Below are 21240 nucleotides of genomic sequence, written 5' to 3' on the forward strand. Positions count from 1 at the left end.
AGAAAGATTTCCTTTCAGAGTAGAGTCTATGGAAAGCGCAAACACTGCAGCACTACTTAAAAGAACTCATGAGTTATTCTTGTTTTCAGCTTTAAATAGAAAAAAGAAAAAGAAACTGGAATGCAAAACGTTTTTTATTACGCTGAGAAGGAAATAAAATGGCTTTTGCTCCAATCCCTTGTTCCCAATAATAGTTTAAATTTGCTTAGGGAATATGAACTGAGCAAGAGTACCTATTGGTGCATGTTACTTAGGGAACATGAGCTAAGCAAGAGTAGCTATTGGTGCATGTTTTCTTAATAGTGCAAACGTTTCATATTACCATGTCATGTTTAACCATGTATGATTAAATCTTATTTTGATTTATATAGAAACTGATACTCTATTATTCCACTCACTCTTCTACTTTTAACCATCTAATTTGTTCATTGTTGTATTTACGACATATTAATACCGTTTTGTCAAAAAAGAACATATATATTAATACTGTCTGTAATAATAATAAATGGGCGAACGTTCCATATTACAAAGAAAGCAAATGATCGGAGGAAATGTGTAGAAGGATTTTCATTTCAAAACCTAGTAAATTAACTCAAATAGCCTAAGAACTCTCCAAGATCAGTGTTTCAGGCACAAAATAGTTTGCTTTCTCGTCAAGAAATTAACTTAGAGATACAACAAATTTAGTATACAAAGCTTAGATAGACCATAACGGCAAAAAAAACATTTTCACGAAATGACACCAAGTTTAATTACCTAACAAGAGAACATCTTGTTTTGAAACCAAGGGAGAAAATGTGACAACAAACACAAAAAAATGTCTAAGAACTCAACTAATCAAACAACATCATCGAATGACATAGTTCTTGTGTCCGACAACTCTTCCTCTTCCTTCTCCACTAGAGCATCCAGGTCTGAACATTGCTGCTTCAATTTCAGTAAACTATCCTCCATTTCTTGTAGCCGAGCCAAACTGGACTGCTCTTTCTCCTTCTTGTCTTTAACTACGTCCAGCTTTTTCTCCAACCAATCCACCTTAAAACCAGCGTCTTTCAAATATGTCAATGCGATGTCTGCTTCCACGAGATCTTCATTGGAGAGCTTCTGAAGTGACACGCACAACGTCTCGATTAAGCTGAGCAGGAAATCCATGCATGCGTTCCTCAGATGTTGGTTCTTTGCACGGAACTCTACTGCAATGTCCGGATGTCTTTTAAAGATAAGTCTTACAGATTCTACCTGTGAATGGAGAGAGATGTATAAAGCATCAGAACACAAAAGGTTACTGATAAAAAACAAATGATCATGTGTATTGAAGACTAACAAACAGTTTGAACTATTTACGAGTTTCAAACCTGTGAAGGAAGAACTTGAAAGCCACTGACATCTATGCTTTCCGTTTCAAATTCCTCTAATGCATCCGAGTATCTTTTGGTAGTAGAAACATGATCCAAACCGACAGGAGAAAAAAAGGATTTAAGCACACGTAAATTAAATGAACAAAGACAATAGATGAAAAGTGAATGAAAAATGAGTTAGAATGATACATAGAAGATAGCCAAGAGGAGAGACTCTTTATCACCCAAGTGAACTTCTTATCACCTTGATTTTCCATGAAGATTCCTCAGAGTGAAAACTGCAAGAGCAGGACAAGAATGAAACCTTTAATCAAACAAAATCTGTAACAAAGACAAGAGGGGATCTAATCTAAAGATTACCTTTCCAAGTGACGTAAAGGGAGAGGACAAACACTACAGCACTGCTACCATACAAGTTGGTATCTTCAACTTTGAAGAGAGAAATAGAGTGTAAAACATTTTTATTACGTAAGGGAGGAAAGCAAATCGTTTTAAATCATCATTGCTGGTTCCCAAGAGGAAGTTACTTATTGCTTAGGGAACATAAACTGAGCATGAGTCACAATTGATAGCGCATGCGAGGTAATACAAACCATCACGATAACTCATGTATGATGAAATATAAGAAAAATCGTATGTGGGATATATGAGAATTGAAAAGCAAATATACTCTGTAATTAGATTATAAATTAAACATCATGAAGTTCCTTTTATAACGTCTTTGTACTAAAAAAGAACAGTGGAAACATGTCATTAGATCTCACGTAAGAAAACAGAGGACTCTGTTTCTAATCTGTATTTCGTTATCCATCAAAATTAGATAGTTTCTGGTACATGTCTCTTTAGCTAATTGAAAGAGTTATTGTAGTACTGAACCCGTAAAGTTTGTCCTTCTTTTTTCACCACAAACCAAAAGCTTTTTTAACATAAAAGATTACATTAAATATTCAAAAGAGAGCTTCCATCTACTTGGTGAACAAAAAAAAACCTTCCATCGACTTTAAAATTAGCTACAAGACACGTCTCTCATCACAAACAAACAGGGCCGGCCTACAGCATAAGCTAGTGAAGGGGTAGCACTTCTTGGAAACAGAGCACATAGACTTACCAAATAACCATTCTTCTTTCCACTTCGTCTCTTTGATATTTACACATAAAGAATAACTCTTTCACTCAAACCATTCTTGTAATTAGATAAAGCAACATATTCTTGGAGTAAACCTAGATCCATTTTTAAATGAATGAAAATTTATTCGAATAAAAAAGGTTTTTTACATCTAAGTGTTTGGCCTAATAAATTAAGTGTTTTTAATTCTTTCTCATTATAATTAATTAATTTAATATTTGATTTTAATGAAGTGGCAAAATCTTTAAATAAAAAAGAAATAAAAAAATAAGTAAATAGTTTATTATAAATAAAGGCTAAATGTACAAATAAAAGGAATTATTTAACCTATTATCTAAGTTTTCAAACAATCTTTATTTTATATATTATCCCTGTTTTCAAATATTTCAATTTTGTACATCAGCTTTAATAGTATAAATATTTGTAAAGTATCCATAATTTTTCGGCTCTTTATCGGATCGAAGTCGGATTCAGGTATTTAGAATCTAGAAAGATAAGAAATACGAAAAAATCTATCAAAATTAGTCAAAATATGTCATGTATATCTAAACTTTTACATAATAACTTAAAATAAACTATTAAAATTAAAATAAAATAATTCTAAATCATAAGTTTTACATTTAAAGTTTCATATCACTTGAAAATGTTAGAACAATAATGACAAAGATTGTTAATAAAAAAATATTTCAACTAAATTATAAAATAAATATAGAAAATAGAACACAACAAAACATAGTTTATGATATGCATGTCTTTAAGTCGAATATGAATCGGTTTTTATCGGATCAGATCTATTCGGATCGATTCTTTTCAGGTCCATATATATTTGAGTCAGTTCTTTTCGGTTCCGATTTTTTTCGGATAGAAAATCTTTGGATTCAATAGATACTAAATTTTCGGGTCGGTTTTGGTTTGGATATTTTTACATCGGTTATAGTTAAGGTTTTCGGATCGAGATTAAAATGCTCAGACCTAATTTATTCGAATAAAAAAAATCCAAAATCATTTTTTGGTTTCTTTAAAAAATAAAACATTTAGGTTTCTTCTTTACTTGTGAGTTTTATTTAAACAACATCCTCGAAACCAAGTCTAGCACTGTCAGAAACAGCCTCGTTCTCTTCATTCTTCAGTTCAACTTCAAGCGCAAGTAACACTTGTCTCTGTTCCACAATCATTCTATCCAGTTCCCTCATGCAATCACCACGTGTTTCCATTTTCGTTTTCTTCACGCAAAGCTCATCCAGCTTCTTCTTCAACCAATCCAACTCGAAATCTACCCCTACCAGATCCAAAAGCGTGTTCTCAGCATCTCTTAGTTCCTCCTCTGTGAGCTCCTGAGGAGCTAAGCAAGCTATGTCTATGAGGTCAAGGAGGTTGTTCATGTAGGCATTCTTCACTAGTTGGTTCTTCGGGCGAACATTCACTGCGGTTTCTGGGTGTCTTTCAAAGATTCTTCTCACACACTCTACCTGAGAATAAGTTTGATGTTAGAACCACCAACCGAAGTGATCATTGTTAAGTGAAATAGCTGTTCTTACCTCTGAATAGTAAACTCGAAAGCCATCGATCTCAACGGTTCCATCACCGTTCCACATTGATACTATCTGAGTTTCTTGTGATACAGAGAAGACGTTTACTTGCAGATTAGGCAAATGGAGTCTTGTGTTTTGAGGATTGTCTTCTTGTAGCTGAATATATATAAAGAAGATGCACGCATTATATACTATTTTATCTCCTTGGGAAAAAAAATATCATGTGGCATTTTCCTTTTAATAATTAAAATATTTTCTTAACTTTATTTAATACTAGGATAGGTCCGCCCTACGGGATATACTTTACTTGTGATCTACGTTTTTATATTTTATATGATTTTGTGATTTGTTTTTATGTTTGCATTTGCAAAAGATATGTATAATAATGATTTTTGTAGTTTAAAAACTTTTAAGTGATGAAAGATATTATATTCATTTTATTTGGCGTTCGATGTTCATTTATTTTTCTAAATTATTTTTTATTTGTTGTCAAATATATTTTATGACGTTATATTATTTTTTGAATTAATGTTAAATTCACTCAAGAAAAAAAAACCTTTGTACAATAAATGCTACTTCAACTGAGGTTTTTTTATGAGATTGAAAATGAAACTAAGAAAAAGAAAACTCAGAGTTCATCGAAATGAGAACCATCTTTCCATAGCTTTTGTGTATTTGCACACACCCACAAGACGTAAGCTAGTGCACAAAAAAAAAAGTAAGCTAGTGATCCGTTTTTATGACATTATACTATTTTAGTTATTAATTTTTTTGCTATGTTTTTTTTATAATGAGAACATATTTTTATATTATCTTCGCATATGTCTAATTAAAATTATTTATTATTTATTTTTATAAGTCTTGTTAGAGATTATAAGTTTTTAATGGTATACATTTTCTTAAATGTTTGCTCAATTTTTTTGATTTATAGTAAGTAGTTTTTTTTTTATTGTTGTGGTTAGATTTAATACTCAAAACAGTAATTGTTTTATATTTTGTATATATTCAAAGTACTTGTAGTTTTATTTCTTTTACATATTTTATTTTAAATTAATAATTAAATAATTGAACATAAATATATGATAGGAAATTATTTGTTTAAAAAGAATCAAAACATAATATTAATTATCAATATTTAAACAAATATATGAGTGAATATTTTATATGTTATTATATTTTATGACCAAATAAAAATATTATCCCAATAACTTATTAGTTTTTATAAAATAAAATTCACCCGTTAAATTTTAGAATATTTTTAAAGCTTCCTTATATATAACTAATTTATTATATGTTTTGAGAAATTTATTATATTTTTATTAAATAATTTTGTCTGATTTATTAGAGTATCATTTATTGATAATAGAGATCAAACCTGCCCAACAAACGGGTAAATTAATGTACAAATAAATTAAAATATAAATTTTAAATTCATTATCAACTAAAATTAATTTTCATATTTTTATCATGAAGAACTTGTCTATTTATTTGATAAATTATAAACTTAATTAATTACAAAAAATCATAAACTATAATAATAATTATTTTAATAGTTTGTTCTAATATAACTTCTAATGATATGTCATTTCGACAGTTTTTAAAAGTATGAAAATAGTCAAATTAAAAAAGTCAAATAAATATGAAAAACAGTAGCTCTCTAAGCTTCATCATTTAAAAAAATGGAAATATTCCTTCTTGATTAGATTCGACAAAGCTTTCAGTCAATTTGGTATTTACTAAATTTCTTTTATTTTATCTAATTAGTATATTAATTTTTTTTTTCTTAAATCTTCTTAGTATATGAAGTTGGTGTTTATCGAGCACTTACCCAAAGCCATTTGAGTTGTTTTTTATTAAAAACAATCGCTGTTTATCGAACACTTATCCAAAGCAGTCAGAGTTTTTTTTTCTTTTTTTGCTTAAAAAAACCGTTCGAGTTGTTTCTGTCCTCCGTATATTTAAATGTTTTGATGTTTACAATTGTCTTCCATTAGAAACTGAGTAGATTAACTTTCCAGTCAGTTTCAGTTCAAATAAAAAAGAAGAGGTGTTTGGCAACTAACAAAAGAATCTGATAACACCAAGAAGAGGTGTCAGTAAAGATGCTACATTACTCTTCTTTTTTTGTAAACCAGATCTCTACATAACTCAAAATATCGTTGATGTGTTGGAGAGCATGCGTATAAGGTAATAGTCAAAACGAATACAAACAAAGAGACAACAGAACAAATTGTGTAGCTGTAATAAACGATACGGCATGATGCCATCCCACTTCCAGGCAGATCATCTCCAAAAAAAATAAAATCTAGAAGTCTCTTCCGTGTCTGAACCACAGACCACAACCGAGAAAAACAGTGGGAATTCTCAGAACTGGAGAAGCTTCTTGAAGAAATCAACAGTAAGGTAATTGTACTTCTCCATGTTCACCAGCTGCAGTGTTGCTATCTTCGCTCCCATTCTTTTTTCCAACGACACTATGGCCGCGTTTGTCATCTCAGTCTGTCTATAACAATGGACCCAAAGTAAATTAGTTGTTGGAGATAGTATACATTGCTAACAGAGACAGAGAGGGTACCACCGTATCAATCAGAGACTTGTGAACCCAATCCTTCAAGAAGATCGCATGAGCCTAGAAATATTTAACCACACAAAGGAAAAAAGGACACATGTTTTTGGATGGACACAATAGAATACTCAATGGACGATAGTAACCTTGCTCAGGAGCAATCAAGTGAGGATGGTAACCATTATCTCAGTGACCATCTAGGGGATACTCCTAAAATAAATTGGAACTACCGAAGATCTTAGCAGCACTGATTTATACAAGTTAAAGACAATATATATTTTAGAAACTGATTAATTTACTGAATTATAAACATATATTTTGAAATTTAAAGCAATAAGGTGAGAAACCTTTTTTATCAACACCTCACCTTGTCAATCAAATCTGGATTTGTAACACTCCAACCTCTGTTTCTAAATGGGTCATGAACATCCTCAAATGAATGGCAGCAGTCATGCTCTTCCTGCAAGGAAAAACAACATAGGTCACATGAAAGTATGAAAGCAAGATTGAAAACAAACCATCAAGTATTCTGAAAGGATAAGTCATGTTTATGATACGCAAGCAAGATCCATTATATTTTGCAGCTACCTATAGTTTCTCTCCTTGTTCAAGGTCAGGTCTGCATAAATCAAAGACATTCCATAGGGAATTACATGGTCTAAGGAATGGAATAAGTAAAAGACGCATCTGAGATTCAAGCAAAGAGTCTGTCCAACACATTGCACTGCAATAGAGGTATGAGATTTTCTTTAAAATGTAAATGGTGCACTGACATTTATCTTGTTCTCGTAGTCAATTAAACCCGGGACAGCAAGTGTTTCACATTCTTGCTAAGGTTCGTAATACTTCAGATAGCTGAGCAAATAACATTCAAATACAAAAATAAATAAGTCTCTATTTTAAATTCTACCAAAAAGAAGACTCTAAAACCAACGAAAGAAACAAACTTGAAGAGAATCTTACATGGGTTTTCAAGCTCTAGTAGACGCATTTTGATTAACGCCACACAAAAACTCTCTTTTCCTCTGTGGATGCTTCTCTGATATCGAAACCTGTAATCTAATTTTAAACATCGCCACTCGAATGAATTTGATCTATTTGATAAAGAATCCATAGATTATGAGTTCTTACCTATTGACAAAATCATGGATGTCAATATCCCAAAGACATTTGACATCCATATTGACATTAATGATAACTATTGAACAACTCTATTCTCAAGACAGAGAAGTGGCGTGAAGATGCAAACCTGAAAATTTACTCAGACAGTAAAAACACACAACATAACAACAGCCACGTCTCAAAATAGTAATCGGTCGGGGTGGAATAAAAAATAGATTAATACAAACATACACTGATAATTCTATCATGGATTCGAGACGGTTTCAATCGGTTAAACTAAACAAAAAGGGGGTTTTAATACAAAACCTGAGAATCAACCAAAAGCATGTCGACGCCCATGAGTTCTCCACCACGGCGGACGTTTTTCGATTCCCCCGAAGCGGAGCAAGCGCACTTCGACGGTGGAGGAGGATCGGCCGGACTGGAGATTGGAGAGGAGAACCAAAGCGTTAGTTTTTTTTTTGTAAGAGTAACGAAAATGATGAGAATAACCACACTTATACTCGTCTCCATCGCCAGACGCACTTAAATCCCGCATTGATTCTACATCGTGGTTGATCGATTAATGAGATGATTAAATCTGATTGTTCGGTTTCTCTGATATCGGGAGAGGAAGAAGACGATACGTCTACAGTGACGACAAAAGGTCTGCACTAAATTAATCTAAACGCAGCGCATGACGTAGCTGGTTATTAATTAAGGCCATGTGTCTTGATATTGTTATAACAGGCCCAGATACTTGTGTCTCGCAAGCCCAACTCGTATAGTAATAGATTTAAATGAAACTCAGAGTTTTGAGTAGATGGACACGTGTTGCACTGTCCTTTAACGATTTTATGTGCTGGCAAGAGGAGAAGGGAGTCCCCTTTTCTTTATAATTAATACTAGGGCAGACCCGCCCTACGGGCGGTATTTGATGGAACAAATTTTGTAAAAGATGTAATTTTGTGTCAATTTCCTCAAAGTCTACACTATAACTCAATTGCAACTGATTTGTCTTAACCCAGAGAAATCTCTTCAAAGTTATTGTAGTTTTGTAGAATGTTAGTAATTGATATTGAGATTGTTTCTTTTTGGCATTTGTTTGTTTCTTTGTGTAATATTTCTTTTGTTATATTATGTAACTAATTGCTTTTTTAATAATATAAAAGAATGGAGAGATAAGAAACAAAAAGAAAAGGTAATAAAGGGACGGATGTAGTATTTTAATGAATTAGCCGATCCTAATAACGTCTTAGACCGGATATTATATTTTTATAGAATATATCTCAGGGTGTTGCTAATATTTTCTCGATAATGGATGGTATCCTTGGATGAAAGATTAAGGTTTGCACAAACTTAATCAAATCGTACAAACCGTAAAACCAAACATAATTTCTGTAAAAAATTCAGAAAATGCAGATTGTTCAGAAAGCTTAAAAAAAACAGATGCAAACACCACATCCTTAATATTAAAAATCCGTCATTGATGCTAAAGAAAATGTGATGATAAAGCACTAACCTAGATGCGCCTTCTTAACCATCTCCGAAGCTGCTCTGGCTAAAGGCTTCTGTGGTTCTCCACCATCTGGGGTTGATACCACATCTGGTGCTGCCTGCTGACTGCCACCCCCAGTTTCAACCTTAGCAAGAACCGTTCCATTAACAGGTATGTCCTCCCTCTTGTTCATGTTGTCTCCCTGAACATGTCCAATAATCTATATTAATTTACAGTACTTGAAAATATCAAAACGGAACAATCATAACACTCACAGTATCAACAAAATCAGGGAGCGGTGCACGATCAAGCCCGTTAAGAATCCGTGTGATTGTGATTTGCAGTGAAGTTGTATGCATTAACCCTGACTTGAAAGGTGAATGTCGTTGGAGCTCTTATTCGAGTCAGGTAAATAGATAATAGATTCGTTAAATATAAATAATAACTAAATACCTCCAACTATGTTAGGATTAAGCTCGTCGCGATGATAACCCTTGGATCACCAAACATGGTTTCCAGCTTGTTGTGAAACGTAACAGCATAAGAGTCGAGCAAACTCAAAGTCACATACACAACTCTGCCAATACAATACAGATACTTAGATACATTTTTATGTAAATTAAAATAAATATGATACATGGGACATATTAAATTTGGAGTTTCAGATAAGACTCGTGGTTTCGTTTATGGTGCTGGTTTGTTCTGGATATGTGTTTAGAAAGCAGATTCTCTCAGAAATGAAGAAGAGGCGTTTAATGCCTGGGTAGGTATGTTACACCTGTTGAAAACATGTCTATACACATACAAAAGGAAACATATCCAAACGAAAGAATCAAAAATTTTAACAAATACGTACAATTTTAAGAATTTCAATTGAACTTATATAGTCTTACATAATGTCATTACAATGAAACCTCTTATGCAATATTGGAAGCAACAGAAATTAAACGCATGAATCCTTCAAATACAACATCCGGCTTCTCCTCACCTAGCTAGGTAATCACAGCACAAATATGCACACAAAAATAACATGAAATCTATGAAACCTACAAATTTAGATCAAAGACCAAAGCTTCACAGTAACTCAGAAAACTAAGACTTTAGTTACCTTGGAATTCAAGAAGCCTAATAGATCTTGACTAACCGCTAATCTCAAATTAGGCAGATCAAATCCAATAGGCGCTTGAATAGAAACAGAGATGCATGGAGAAATATAGGAAAGTGAATCGATGAGGGGATACCTTCTTGAACTTCTTCACCAGTGCTGCCTTCACCAAATATCTGAGAGAATTCCCAATCCAAAAGCGACGAAGCTCCGACCTCATCAGCACCGGCCGTTCTCTCCTCTCTCACTATCTACAGCTCTCAGACACTCTCCTTCCCCTCAGATTCAATCTAAAAACGAATCAATGGAGTGATAGTTTAAGATCAGCAATAAAAAAAATCAGTTCAAGAAATTCACGAAATCGAAGATGGATTTCTTCATCTCCTCCCTTCCTATAGAAGAAACATTCGATCAATATGGTATCATACGATTCCAAGATTTTGACAACACAACAGGTGCACACTACTCAAAATATTATTAACGAAAGATGTTTTTTTTCTCTCTGGTTCCTAAACCCGAACATATGAATTTCCACAAAAAGAGTTGAGCTTTTTATAGGGGAAGACTCGCACAATTGCAGTAATTGGAGATGCATTGAAAGGCAAATCGTCAGAGGAGTGAAGAGTTGTTGTTAATTGTGCATTAAAGACGACTCTTGGATTCAGTCGACAATCGTTACGATCGTTACGTTTCCAGGTTTCTTTTGTCAGTAAGTAGAAAACCATATGAAAAGATGCAGGTGCCTAGACAATAGTTGATCTACCTAAAAGAGCATGAGATCCAACGGCGGTAAGATGAACAGAAGAACTATTTCGGCGGTGACGACATCTCTCATCTCTCGGAGAGCTTAAAGACGATGATTGTCAAAATCTATATACGGCCTAATAATTAGTTTCAACAGACCCAAGAACTAATATTTAGCCCACGAAAAAACCCAAAAACCAAAGTCACGCACTAACTTAGTGATGCCACGTGTTGCTCTCTCCTCTCTCTAATTAGTGACGTGTCTCATCAAGGAGAGAGTAAAACTCTACTTTATATAATAAGAAGATATATTTTGGTGTTAATTATGATTAGGTGTTACTTTATTTTTGTTATTGACAATTTATTACAATGATGTTTTAATTTGGGATTGGAAGTTTAATTTATTACGAATTTTATGTCTTGATTTTTTTTAGATTTCGTAACTCTTATGTTACATATTTTTTAAAAATACTTTAAAATTTTCTTAATATTTTGTATGTCAAATAAAAATACAAAAATGGAAACTAAAGTTAAGTATTTTCAAAAAAAAATTAAACATAAAATAGATACATATCCAAACTATTACTTTATCTTTGAAAATATTTAAAATATTAACTTTAGTTTTTATATATTTATTTTCATAGCTAATATATTATTATATAATAAAACTAATTCATTTACTAAACTGCGGTTCATCCACGGTTGACCTAATGATCCAGAGACCCGAAAAATCGTCCGGTTCAATGTCTGGGTATAAAAAACTCAACTTTATTAGTATAGATGGCGATTCAAGTCCAAAAGACTAACATTTGATCTATTGGTATTGACACATAAACTCTATGGTATCTTCCCATGTTACATTGTGCAAGAAAACCAATAACTTCCCTGATGTAGGCCTGGGTATAAAATCCGTAACCCGAAATCCGAACCGAACACGAACCGAAAAACCCGACCCGTTATCCGACCCGAAATGTAAAAATACACGAACGGGTTTTGTAGGGTGGTATAAAAAATATCTGAACCCGAAGTGTTATTAACCGAACCCACGGGTAACCTGGCCTGATGCATGATATCCGTGTTTACATTTTAAAAACCGTGAACATAATTAATATACTCTTAAAACCTAACTAAAAAAAAAGAATCATTACTTCCAATCTGAGAGAAATTTAAAATGGTTGCCTGGTTGTTAAAGTTATTTAAAATTGATGTAAATCACACACCACCCTCACCATTAATCATTTGCACCACACTAACCATTTATTGTTAAAACCATTACTATGCAAGAAGTCAGCAAGCCCGAATGTCACATATAGTTAGAAATTGTCTTTCTCATGATCCTTATAGATGTTAACATCTCATTTACTAATAAACAAATTGACTTTTTACTAGGAAAATTTGGTGAAGTTGTTCCATTCTGGTTAAAATAGAAGTTGTCCATTAAATAGAGGAGTTTAGGAACCATTTATAGTTTTTGGATAAAAAACATATTTAGATTCCTATTAAGATTCGTTGATATTCTAAATAAGGATGGACAAACAAGAATTTCGTTATGAACACATACAAAATCTTCCATTATAAAAAAATAATATAGAAAATAATTTTATATTTTAAGATATATCTTTTTGAGAGACCTTGAAACCAAAGTAACACATACAACTCACACCTCTATATTTAACATGGTAATGTTAAAAATATATATTAGATACTCACCAATTATTTTACCAAAAATTGACACTTCACCCTTATTTTTTATAAAATTTATAAAATTTGAAATGTATTCCATCTTTCTAAAATTTGAAACGTATTTCATCACTTCACCCTTATAGTTCATATATAGTTATTTTAATAATTAATAATATAAGTATGTTCTCTATATAAAACATCAACTTTGTTTTATGTTTAAATTCCAACTAAATTAATTTTCTTATGACTACCGACTTTTTATTCTATTTTTATTAAATCGATTAGTAACAACCACTTATGCTATTACACTTTGAACTAAACAATTTCAAACAAAGTAATGCAGTACGGTCACTAACCACTATAAAAAATGATCATAAAATATCATTTTTAATATATTTTTAATTTCATATTTAACATATTTTATTTATTAAAATCATATAATAATTTATAAATTTATGTAAAATTATAACATACGAACCCGGCGCGTAGCGCCGGAAAATCACTAGTTATAAATAAACTTGAGCTAATTGTAACTCATTGCCAAATTAATAACATATGAATATTAATTGTGTCACACGTCAAGCTACTTATTTGGAAAATGACTATGTACTATGTTCCAACTAATTAGGTAGAGATCATTAAAGATTCCACTATGGAATTCTAAATAGTTAATTTAACAAGTTTTCAATCTGACAAAAAGACATAGTAATATGACAATCTGACAGCCCAGGGTTTCGAGTGTCGCGAGAGAGATGGACACAGCTCCAATATGCATTGAGGTTTGGAGAGAAATATGAATACCTTTGTCGCCTGACTCTCATCGTATCATCATGTGGAAGAACATTTGAAAAGATGTAACATTAAGTTTGTAAAAATTAAAAAAAATGTTTATTTTACATGTCAGTTAATTAGCATAGCAATTTAGTGATGTGGCAGCTCTATATTTCAATTGAAAAGAATGTTGGACCAAGACAATTGAGACAAGTTTGCTAGGATTGATTAAATGTTATATGCACATCTCTCCAACCTTATAGTTTTCATACCGAGCAAGATTTAATACGATCATTTAATGCCCCTCTTCGATATTTATTTCAATGAGTTATTAAAAGAAACAGCCGAAGTTATGTTAAGTTAAAGCAAAAAACTAAATGTACAAAAAAATATTCTCGCAGTTTTCCTAAATAAAATCTATAGAATTATCCAATAAGATTAACGTATATATGAAAATTAATGATTATGAATAATAAAGATTTGATAACATTTTTTGTATCTTAGCTCTTTTTATTTGATTTTATATTATTAAAAGATATTAAAAATCAAATTAACCATATTATAAAAAATAGACTTTTTCTTATATGTTATATTTTGAATTTTTAAAACGAATAAAAATTATTAGAAATTTTAAAATACCCCTTTGAAAATATTGTGATCAATTGCTCAATTTGTTTTGTTATAACAAGATACAAATGGTCATAAAATTGTATTAATATATAATTTTGTTTAATAAATATTCAAATTAATTTATATATATATATTAATTGAGAAACATTACAATATTTTTTGTAGTCACGTGTCACCATGAAAATGAAATTCAAAATTATTAAAAATAGGTTGGTTCATCTTAATTTATATTATACATTTTATTAAAATAACTATCAAATTGATAAATAGTGTACAAAAGAACATTCTTGCACTTTGCTTAAATAAAATTTACGGAATTTCCAATATGATTAACGTATATATGACAATTAATGATTATAAATGATAAATATTTGATAACATTTTTTTGTATCTTAGCTCTTTTTGTTATTTGATTTATATTATTAAAAGATATTAAAGAATCACATTAACCATTTAATAAAAATATTATATTTTTTCTTATATGTTATATTTTGAATTTTTTAAAACGACTATATATTATTAGAAATTTTTAAAATACCAGTTTGAAAATTTTGTGATCAATTGCTTAATTTATTTTTTATATAAGATACAAATGATCATAAATTGTATTAATATGGATTATTCAAATAAATAATATATATATATATATCCTTATATATTAATTGAGAAACATTACAACATTGTTTTGTAGGCAAGTGTCACCATGAGAATGAAATTCAGAATTCTTAGAAAAATATGTTGATCCATCATAATTTATATTATACTTTTTATCAAACTAACTATCAAATTGATAAATAGTGCACAAAATACTATTCTCGCACTTTCCTTAAATAAAAGCTACATAATTACCTAATATGATTTACATATATATGACAATTAATGATTATGAATAATAAATATTTGATAACATTCTTTTGTATCTTAACTCTTTTTATTTGATTTTATATTATTAAAAGATATTAAACAATCACATTAACCATATAATAAAAAATTTGATTTTTTCTTATATGTTATATTTTGAATTTTTTTTAAATGACTATAAATTATTAGAAAATTTAAAATACCACTTTGAAAATTTTGTGATGATTGCTTATTTTGTTTTGTTATAACAAGATACAAATGATCATAAAATTAAAATAATATAGATTTTTATTTAATAAGTATTCAAATTAAATAATATATATATTTAGCTAACGACTTAAAGGAAGAAAATGGACTGGATCAATTTCGTCGGTGAGTTAAAACTCTTCAAAATTATGTGGAAGACTAAAGTCAAAGTAATCACTACAAGAAAACAGGGAAATACTGACGGACATACTGACGGAAAATGAATTCCTCGGAATATTCCGAGGAATTTCCGAGGAAATTCCGACTCGGAAAATACCTAGGAAATTCCGAGGAATTCACTTTCCGTCGGTATTTTCCGAGGAAATCCCAAGGAAAGAGTTTTCTTCGAAAAAAACCGACGAAATTCCGAGGGATTTAGGGATTTAACTTTTAGGGTTTAGGTTCCTCGGAATTTACCAAGGAAATTCCGAGTGATTTAGAGATTTTACTATAGGGTTTTACTATAGGGTTTACCTCGGAATTTACCAAGGAAAAAACGTTTTGCGGTTTGAATAACACATATATAAGCCTTATTAAGTGTCTTAAACTGATTATTAAGTGTCTTAAACCAAAAATAGGTGTGTTACCCGATAATAAACACTTTCCGATTGTATGAACGAATTTCCCACAACATAAGATCAAACACTTATACACTTTAATGAATGGTAAAAGGAATACTTACAATTCATTTTGGAATTTTGTTATTTCATGGTTTATGATCATCTATACAAAGAATATTCAATTTTATCATTACATTAGTATAAGAAATGATATTGGGCAAAACAAATTGAGGTTTTGAAACCCCAAACATATATCCCTCGGAATTTCCTCGGAATATACCGAGGAAATTCTGAGGGATTTGAATTTTCCTCGGATTTTTTTTATTTAACCGCCATAATTTTCGCGAAATATTTTGCGAAAATTAAATTTTCGAAACTGAGGAAATTCCGACGGATATTTTCCGTCAGAAACTTCGGAATTATAAACACAGATCTCTTCTTCTTCCTCATTTCTCTCTTCTTCTTCCTTGCCATCTCCACCGACCTCCCCTTCTCTCTCGACGATTTCCGGCCAATCCGACCTATTCCTCCTCTATTTGATTCCCAAATCATGTAAGAACTTTCCCAATCTATTTGTTAGGTTAGATTTGATGATTTTAGAAGTTTTTTGATATATTTTTGTTAGGGTGATTGGTAGGATTGTATAATGGAAGTTTGATTGTGGTTTTGTATTGAGGATTGTGATTATTTGATTGTGTAGAATTTTTTTTTAAAGTTTTATAATAGTTTGGTGTTTATAAATAATTTTGAAAACGTTTTTTGTATATAAAATCTATTTTATGAATTATAAATGAAACATTTTTGTATATAAAATCATTTCTATATTTATCAAACTTTTTTAATATTTATGAAACGTTTTTTGTAAATATTAAAATATTTTTGGAATTTTAAACTATTTATATTTATTTTTAAAAATATATATATTTATATTTTTGTGATTAAAAAAATATTTTTGGAATTTTAAAACTATTTATATATATATTTTTAAAATATATTTATATTTTGTGATTAAAAACTATTTTTTTTAATTTAAAACTATTTATATATACTTTTTTATATATATATTTTTGTGATTAAAAAATATTTTTTGTAATTATTAAACTATTTATTTTTTTATATATTTTATATTTTTGTGATTAAAAACTATTTTTAGTAATTATTAAACTATTTTTATATTTATATTTTTGTGATTAAAATATTTTTGGAATTTAACATTTATATTTATATTTTTGATTTAATTTTTTTTTGTAATTATTAAACTAATTTTTATATTTATATTTTTGTGATTAAAAACTATTTTTAGTATTTATTAAACTATTTTTTTATATATTTATATTTTTGTGATTAAAAACTATTTTTTGAATTTTAAAATTTTTATTTATCAAATTTAATTTTTAATATATTTTAGTTTGTACAACTTTGAATAATATTATCTAATATATTTTTAATTTCAATTTTTATTTTATATTTTATATTTTCGAATTTCATTAAAAAAATAATTTTAATTTTTTTTTTAATTTTTTTTCTGAAAATTCCGAGGAAGGTGGTCCCTCGGAATATTCCGACGACCACGTCCCTCGGAAAATTCTGAGGAAATGTGCGACGAACCCTCGTCCTCACAGTTTCCTCGGAATTTTGTTTCCTCGAAATTCCGTCAGAAAATTCCGAGGAAAAATGAAATTCCGAGGAGTTTTTTCGGAGGACATGTTTCCTTGGTATGGCGTCGGAATTCGCTTATTCTGACGACATACCGACGATTTATGCCCTCAGCATGAGCCTGTTTTCTTGTAGTGAATTCAAATTTAGAAACAAAGTGATAAAACCATTAAAATTGTTATGAGTGATGTTAAAGTAAAGTACTACAAAAATGTAGAACATACTTTTGTAATAAAAATTTACTTAATGGCCACATTACGGATTTTATAAGTATAAAAAGAGTGACAAAAAATTTAATCTCAAATAGATCAGACTCATCATAAATTCAAAATATATTTAATCTCAAATAGAGTTTTAGGGGGTGTATTCAACTAAGAGTTTGAAGTGATTTGTATTAAAATTACAAATCCACTTTTATTCAAACGTGGATTTTAAAAAACACTTTAAAATCCAATGTTATTGAACTTGACATTTTATAAAACACTCTGAAATCCATTGTTATTGAACAAAACTTAAGTTAGAAATTTTAGAGTGCTTTAAATATTTCTAGAGTGTTTGAGGTGATTCCTTTAGTTATAAAAATAAAAATACAAATCTCACTGTTTTAGATGAAATTTCAAAGTGTTTTAACAAAAATCACACTAAATCCTCTAATTCTTCTACAATCATCTAAAAACTCATTAAAAATCAAATCACTTCAAATTTCAGATTCAATACACCCCCCTAAAACTCTCAACCAGTGACTTCCGTTTATCAAACAATATCACTGAAATCAAATGGTGTTTCAGCAGCCAAAGCAGCAGCTTTTTGTTTCTTCAGATCAGATTCTAAATCCGACAAAGACAGCTTTCGCTTCTTGACTTTTTCCTCAAGTAATCTGATTTGTGCCCTAATCTCCCGTTTTTTCTCCTTCTTCTGGAAAGCTTCGTCCAGTTTCTGACGCAACCAGTGCAACTTCAAGCCTGCTTTTGTTAAATCCAGAACCGTACGGTCTGCTTTGTTTAGATCGTCCATTGTTAGCTCATCAGGCGATTGGCATAGTGTCATAATTAGGTTGAGAAGAACACCCATGTAAGCGTTTCTGAGCTGTTGGTTCTCTAAACTAAAATCTGATGCCATGTCTGGATGTTTTTCAAAGATTGCCATCACTTGGTTTACCTGTGAAACAAGAAATGTCGGACCGTTGTTTTATTTCTTTACACTACTAATATAGATTATAGTTTCTTGATTTATCACCTGTGAATCAAGAACCTGAAACCCGTTGACTTCAACAATTTTATCATCATCGTCAGACGACTTGGACCATTCTTCAGATGAAGATGAATAATTCTGTTCATCATCGCTAGATTCACTACTCTCTGGAGTCTTCACCATTGAAACGAAGAGAATCACTAAGTTTTAAAAAGTTGAAATACCTAGTTAAGGATTAATAAACCTTCACGTTGATATATATGGCGGAGCTAAGAGATGGATCTTAACAATATGCATGCATCTGTGAGTTGATATTCTTCTTTATTTTTTTCTACAATAACAAAACTAATAAATGGTATAACTAAGCAACCAATGTGTTATTAATGGTGTCCATCCAATCTGAGTTACTTATTTGCCGTGTATTGCTATGATGCATGCATACATGCATCCAAAGATATTTTTTATTCATCACAAATCACACCTGTGCAGACACATGGCAATTACTTTGTCATCAAGTAACCTAGCTTAAACTGTGTGTTCACAAAACCATGGTATATAAGGCAGCAGATGTCTGGCTTAAGTCACTGATGATGACTTCTTTGTCTTAACAACATCACAAAACCAATATTGCAAACGTACAAGAACACCAAATAAAACCTACAAATGCCTAAGAACTCAAGAACATTAAAGAACATCATCGAATGAGATATGAGCTTTTGCAGCCGACAGCTCTAGTTTTTCCTTCTCCAGCTGAGCTTCCAGGTCTGAGCACTTCTGCTTCAAATCCTTCAACTCTTCCTCGATTTCTTGCACTCGAATCTCACCAGCCTCCTCTTTCTCTTTCTTTTCTGCCATCTCATCAAGTTTCTTCTCCAACCAGTCCAATTTAAATCCAGCGTTAGTCATGGATCCCAAAGCAGCATCTGCCTCGGCCAGATCACTGTTGGAGAGCTCGTGAGGCGACTGACGCAGAGTTTCAATAAGACTAAGTAGCAAGCTCATGTAACCCGTCCTAAGATTTGAGTTCTTTGTACTAAAATCAGATTCAATCTCTGGGTGTTTTTCTAACAAACGGCTCACAAGTTCCATCTGAGAATGAAAAAGAAAAAAAATCAAGTAGATCCATCAGAGAGCAGTTTCAGGAGACAACACAAAAAGCACCATACTATATAGAATATATAAAATATTTAGAGAGCAGTTTTAGGAGACAAACACAAAAGGCAAGGCGCCATACTAATAGAAAACATATTCTTAGATATTTCTAACCTGTGAAGAAAGAAGTTGAAAGCCATTAGCATCCATGGTTATTGATGAAGTCTCCTCTGCTATATCTAACTTGCCAATAGCTTCAATGACCTCAATCTCAGCAACAATCTTGAGTTCTCCGTTTACCAAATATCCATTCTCTTTGGCATGGATCTCATTAAGGGGAAACATGGATACATGACCCCAACGACGAGACTCCTCACCAAACCACTTTTGCTCATCTGTAAAATACACAAATTAGAAGTCACATAATCAGTCCAGTGACACTGAGTAAAGCATTACATGTTGTGGTTTCGAGTCTAGGGGGATTACGGCCAGGTATTAAAAAAAAAAGAATAAAGCATTGCAAGAAATATTCTCATGTGGAATGAAAAACAAAGTTCACAACTTGGCACAAACCTTCGAAACTAATCTAGAACCACCCAACACAAAAACACCATTGATAAACATAGAACACTACTGTCTGACATTTTACAAAATTTTCATAATGTCATACGGTCAAATAAAAATTTATGTCCTTATTGTTCATAATGTCCTGCATACAACTCAAACTGTATGCCCTCATGCTCCGGATCGAACATGCTAATACCAAGACAAGCCTATATATGAACTTGCAAACTAAACATAAGAAGTAATCCTCTCTGTATGTGATTATGATACTGTCAATGAAAACAATTAAGATAATTAACTCTTAACAAAAGTGAGCAGTGGTTAAGAAATAATCACCATTTTGTCTGGAACTTTTTATGGTGTTTTGATTTAATATACTTAGGGAAAATCGAACGTTTCTTCTCCATCCACGAGGCAGTAATTGATGATCGGCGACTTCAAGAAACAGAAACAAGTACTCAACGTTGTTTCCCTTGGGATATGCACAAAGACGCCTGCAGAAAACAAGTCTACTGTGTGGGAGATATCACCTGAATCTCTATGGACAAAAGCACTTGAAAGCCTTACCATTTGCAACTAGCGACCACGAATGGATCAGAACAAAGTTTCTCACATTGCAAAGATGAGAAGTTCTTGATCGTCCAAGTGATCTTCTTTCTTGAATGCTCCCCCATGATTGTTCTGCAATCAAACTAGCAGAACATAAGTGTAAGAAAAATCCTTGAGCCTCTAGAGTAACACGCCGCCAACAGTTTATAATCTTAGGGTTTACGTACACTCTTGGTGCATGTGCCTCCTTCTCTGGATTAATTTAGAAGTTGATTTCGTTCTAAAAGAGAGGAAACTGATAACTGTATAATATATCATAAAATAATTAGGTTGCGATTATAAATCAAACATAATTTTGGATTTTGTTAACCTTTTTTTAATAGATTAAAAGTTTTGGGAAGGTCGTT

At 31.2% G+C, this 21240-nt stretch overlaps 5 protein-coding genes across 29 annotated transcripts; all 5 read right to left on the reverse strand.

Annotated features, from left to right (window-relative positions):
- Positions 1–722: 722 nt before the first annotated feature.
- LOC108851241 (MATH domain and coiled-coil domain-containing protein At3g58430-like) lies at positions 723–1967 on the reverse strand. The gene is made up of 5 exons (XM_018624646.2): positions 1952–1967; positions 1719–1787; positions 1603–1636; positions 1356–1428; positions 723–1239 (listed from the first exon to the last, which is right to left on the reverse strand). The coding sequence occupies exons 1-5, from the start codon at positions 1965–1967 to the stop codon at positions 838–840; spliced, it is 594 nt and encodes a 197-aa protein (XP_018480148.1). The 3' UTR covers positions 723–837.
- A 1581-nt stretch (positions 1968–3548) lies between these two features.
- Positions 3549–4079, reverse strand: LOC108855249 (MATH domain and coiled-coil domain-containing protein At3g58210-like). The gene is made up of 2 exons (XM_018629020.1): positions 4023–4079; positions 3549–3953 (listed from the first exon to the last, which is right to left on the reverse strand). Exons 1-2 carry the CDS (start codon positions 4077–4079, stop codon positions 3549–3551), a joined length of 462 nt encoding a protein of 153 aa, XP_018484522.1.
- A 2013-nt stretch (positions 4080–6092) lies between these two features.
- Positions 6093–8376, reverse strand: LOC108855253 (uncharacterized). 22 transcript variants are annotated; one of them, XR_008945021.1, is made up of 8 exons: positions 8011–8376; positions 7714–7831; positions 7546–7634; positions 7356–7437; positions 7171–7201; positions 6950–7042; positions 6595–6829; positions 6094–6519 (listed from the first exon to the last, which is right to left on the reverse strand). XR_008945021.1 is itself a non-coding variant. In XM_057008636.1 (5 exons), the coding sequence occupies exons 1-5, from the start codon at positions 8240–8242 to the stop codon at positions 6381–6383; spliced, it is 429 nt and encodes a 142-aa protein (XP_056864616.1). In that variant the 5' UTR covers positions 8243–8376; the 3' UTR covers positions 6093–6380. The 22 variants fall into 22 exon arrangements, 5 of the variants coding, with proteins under 5 accessions (XP_056864616.1, XP_056864615.1, XP_056864614.1 ...); XR_008945025.1 differs by having other exon boundaries at positions 6595–7042; positions 7171–7437; positions 8011–8125; positions 8208–8376; XR_008945024.1 differs by having other exon boundaries at positions 6595–7042; positions 7171–7437; positions 8011–8125; positions 8202–8376.
- A 9783-nt stretch (positions 8377–18159) lies between these two features.
- On the reverse strand, positions 18160–18811 carry LOC108855247 (MATH domain and coiled-coil domain-containing protein At3g58280-like). The gene is made up of 2 exons (XM_018629017.2): positions 18674–18811; positions 18160–18595 (listed from the first exon to the last, which is right to left on the reverse strand). The coding sequence occupies exons 1-2, from the start codon at positions 18809–18811 to the stop codon at positions 18191–18193; spliced, it is 543 nt and encodes a 180-aa protein (XP_018484519.1). The 3' UTR covers positions 18160–18190.
- Positions 18812–19128: 317 nt separating this feature from the next.
- Positions 19129–21160, reverse strand: LOC108855246 (MATH domain and coiled-coil domain-containing protein At3g58360-like). Of its 4 annotated transcripts, none has more exons than XM_018629015.2 (5): positions 21061–21160; positions 20852–20976; positions 20621–20778; positions 19895–20115; positions 19129–19717 (listed from the first exon to the last, which is right to left on the reverse strand). In XM_018629015.2, exons 2-5 carry the CDS (start codon positions 20956–20958, stop codon positions 19313–19315), a joined length of 891 nt encoding a protein of 296 aa, XP_018484517.1. In that variant the 5' UTR covers positions 20959–20976; positions 21061–21160; the 3' UTR covers positions 19129–19312. The 4 variants fall into 4 exon arrangements, with proteins under 4 accessions (XP_018484517.1, XP_056865320.1, XP_056865322.1 ...); XM_057009340.1 differs by having other exon boundaries at positions 20621–20796; XM_057009342.1 differs by having other exon boundaries at positions 20852–20965; positions 21061–21147.
- Positions 21161–21240: the final 80 nt, after the last annotated feature.

This window comes from Raphanus sativus, chromosome 4, assembly GCF_000801105.2.
Source record: "Raphanus sativus cultivar WK10039 chromosome 4, ASM80110v3, whole genome shotgun sequence".
NCBI lineage: Eukaryota > Viridiplantae > Streptophyta > Magnoliopsida > Brassicales > Brassicaceae > Raphanus > Raphanus sativus.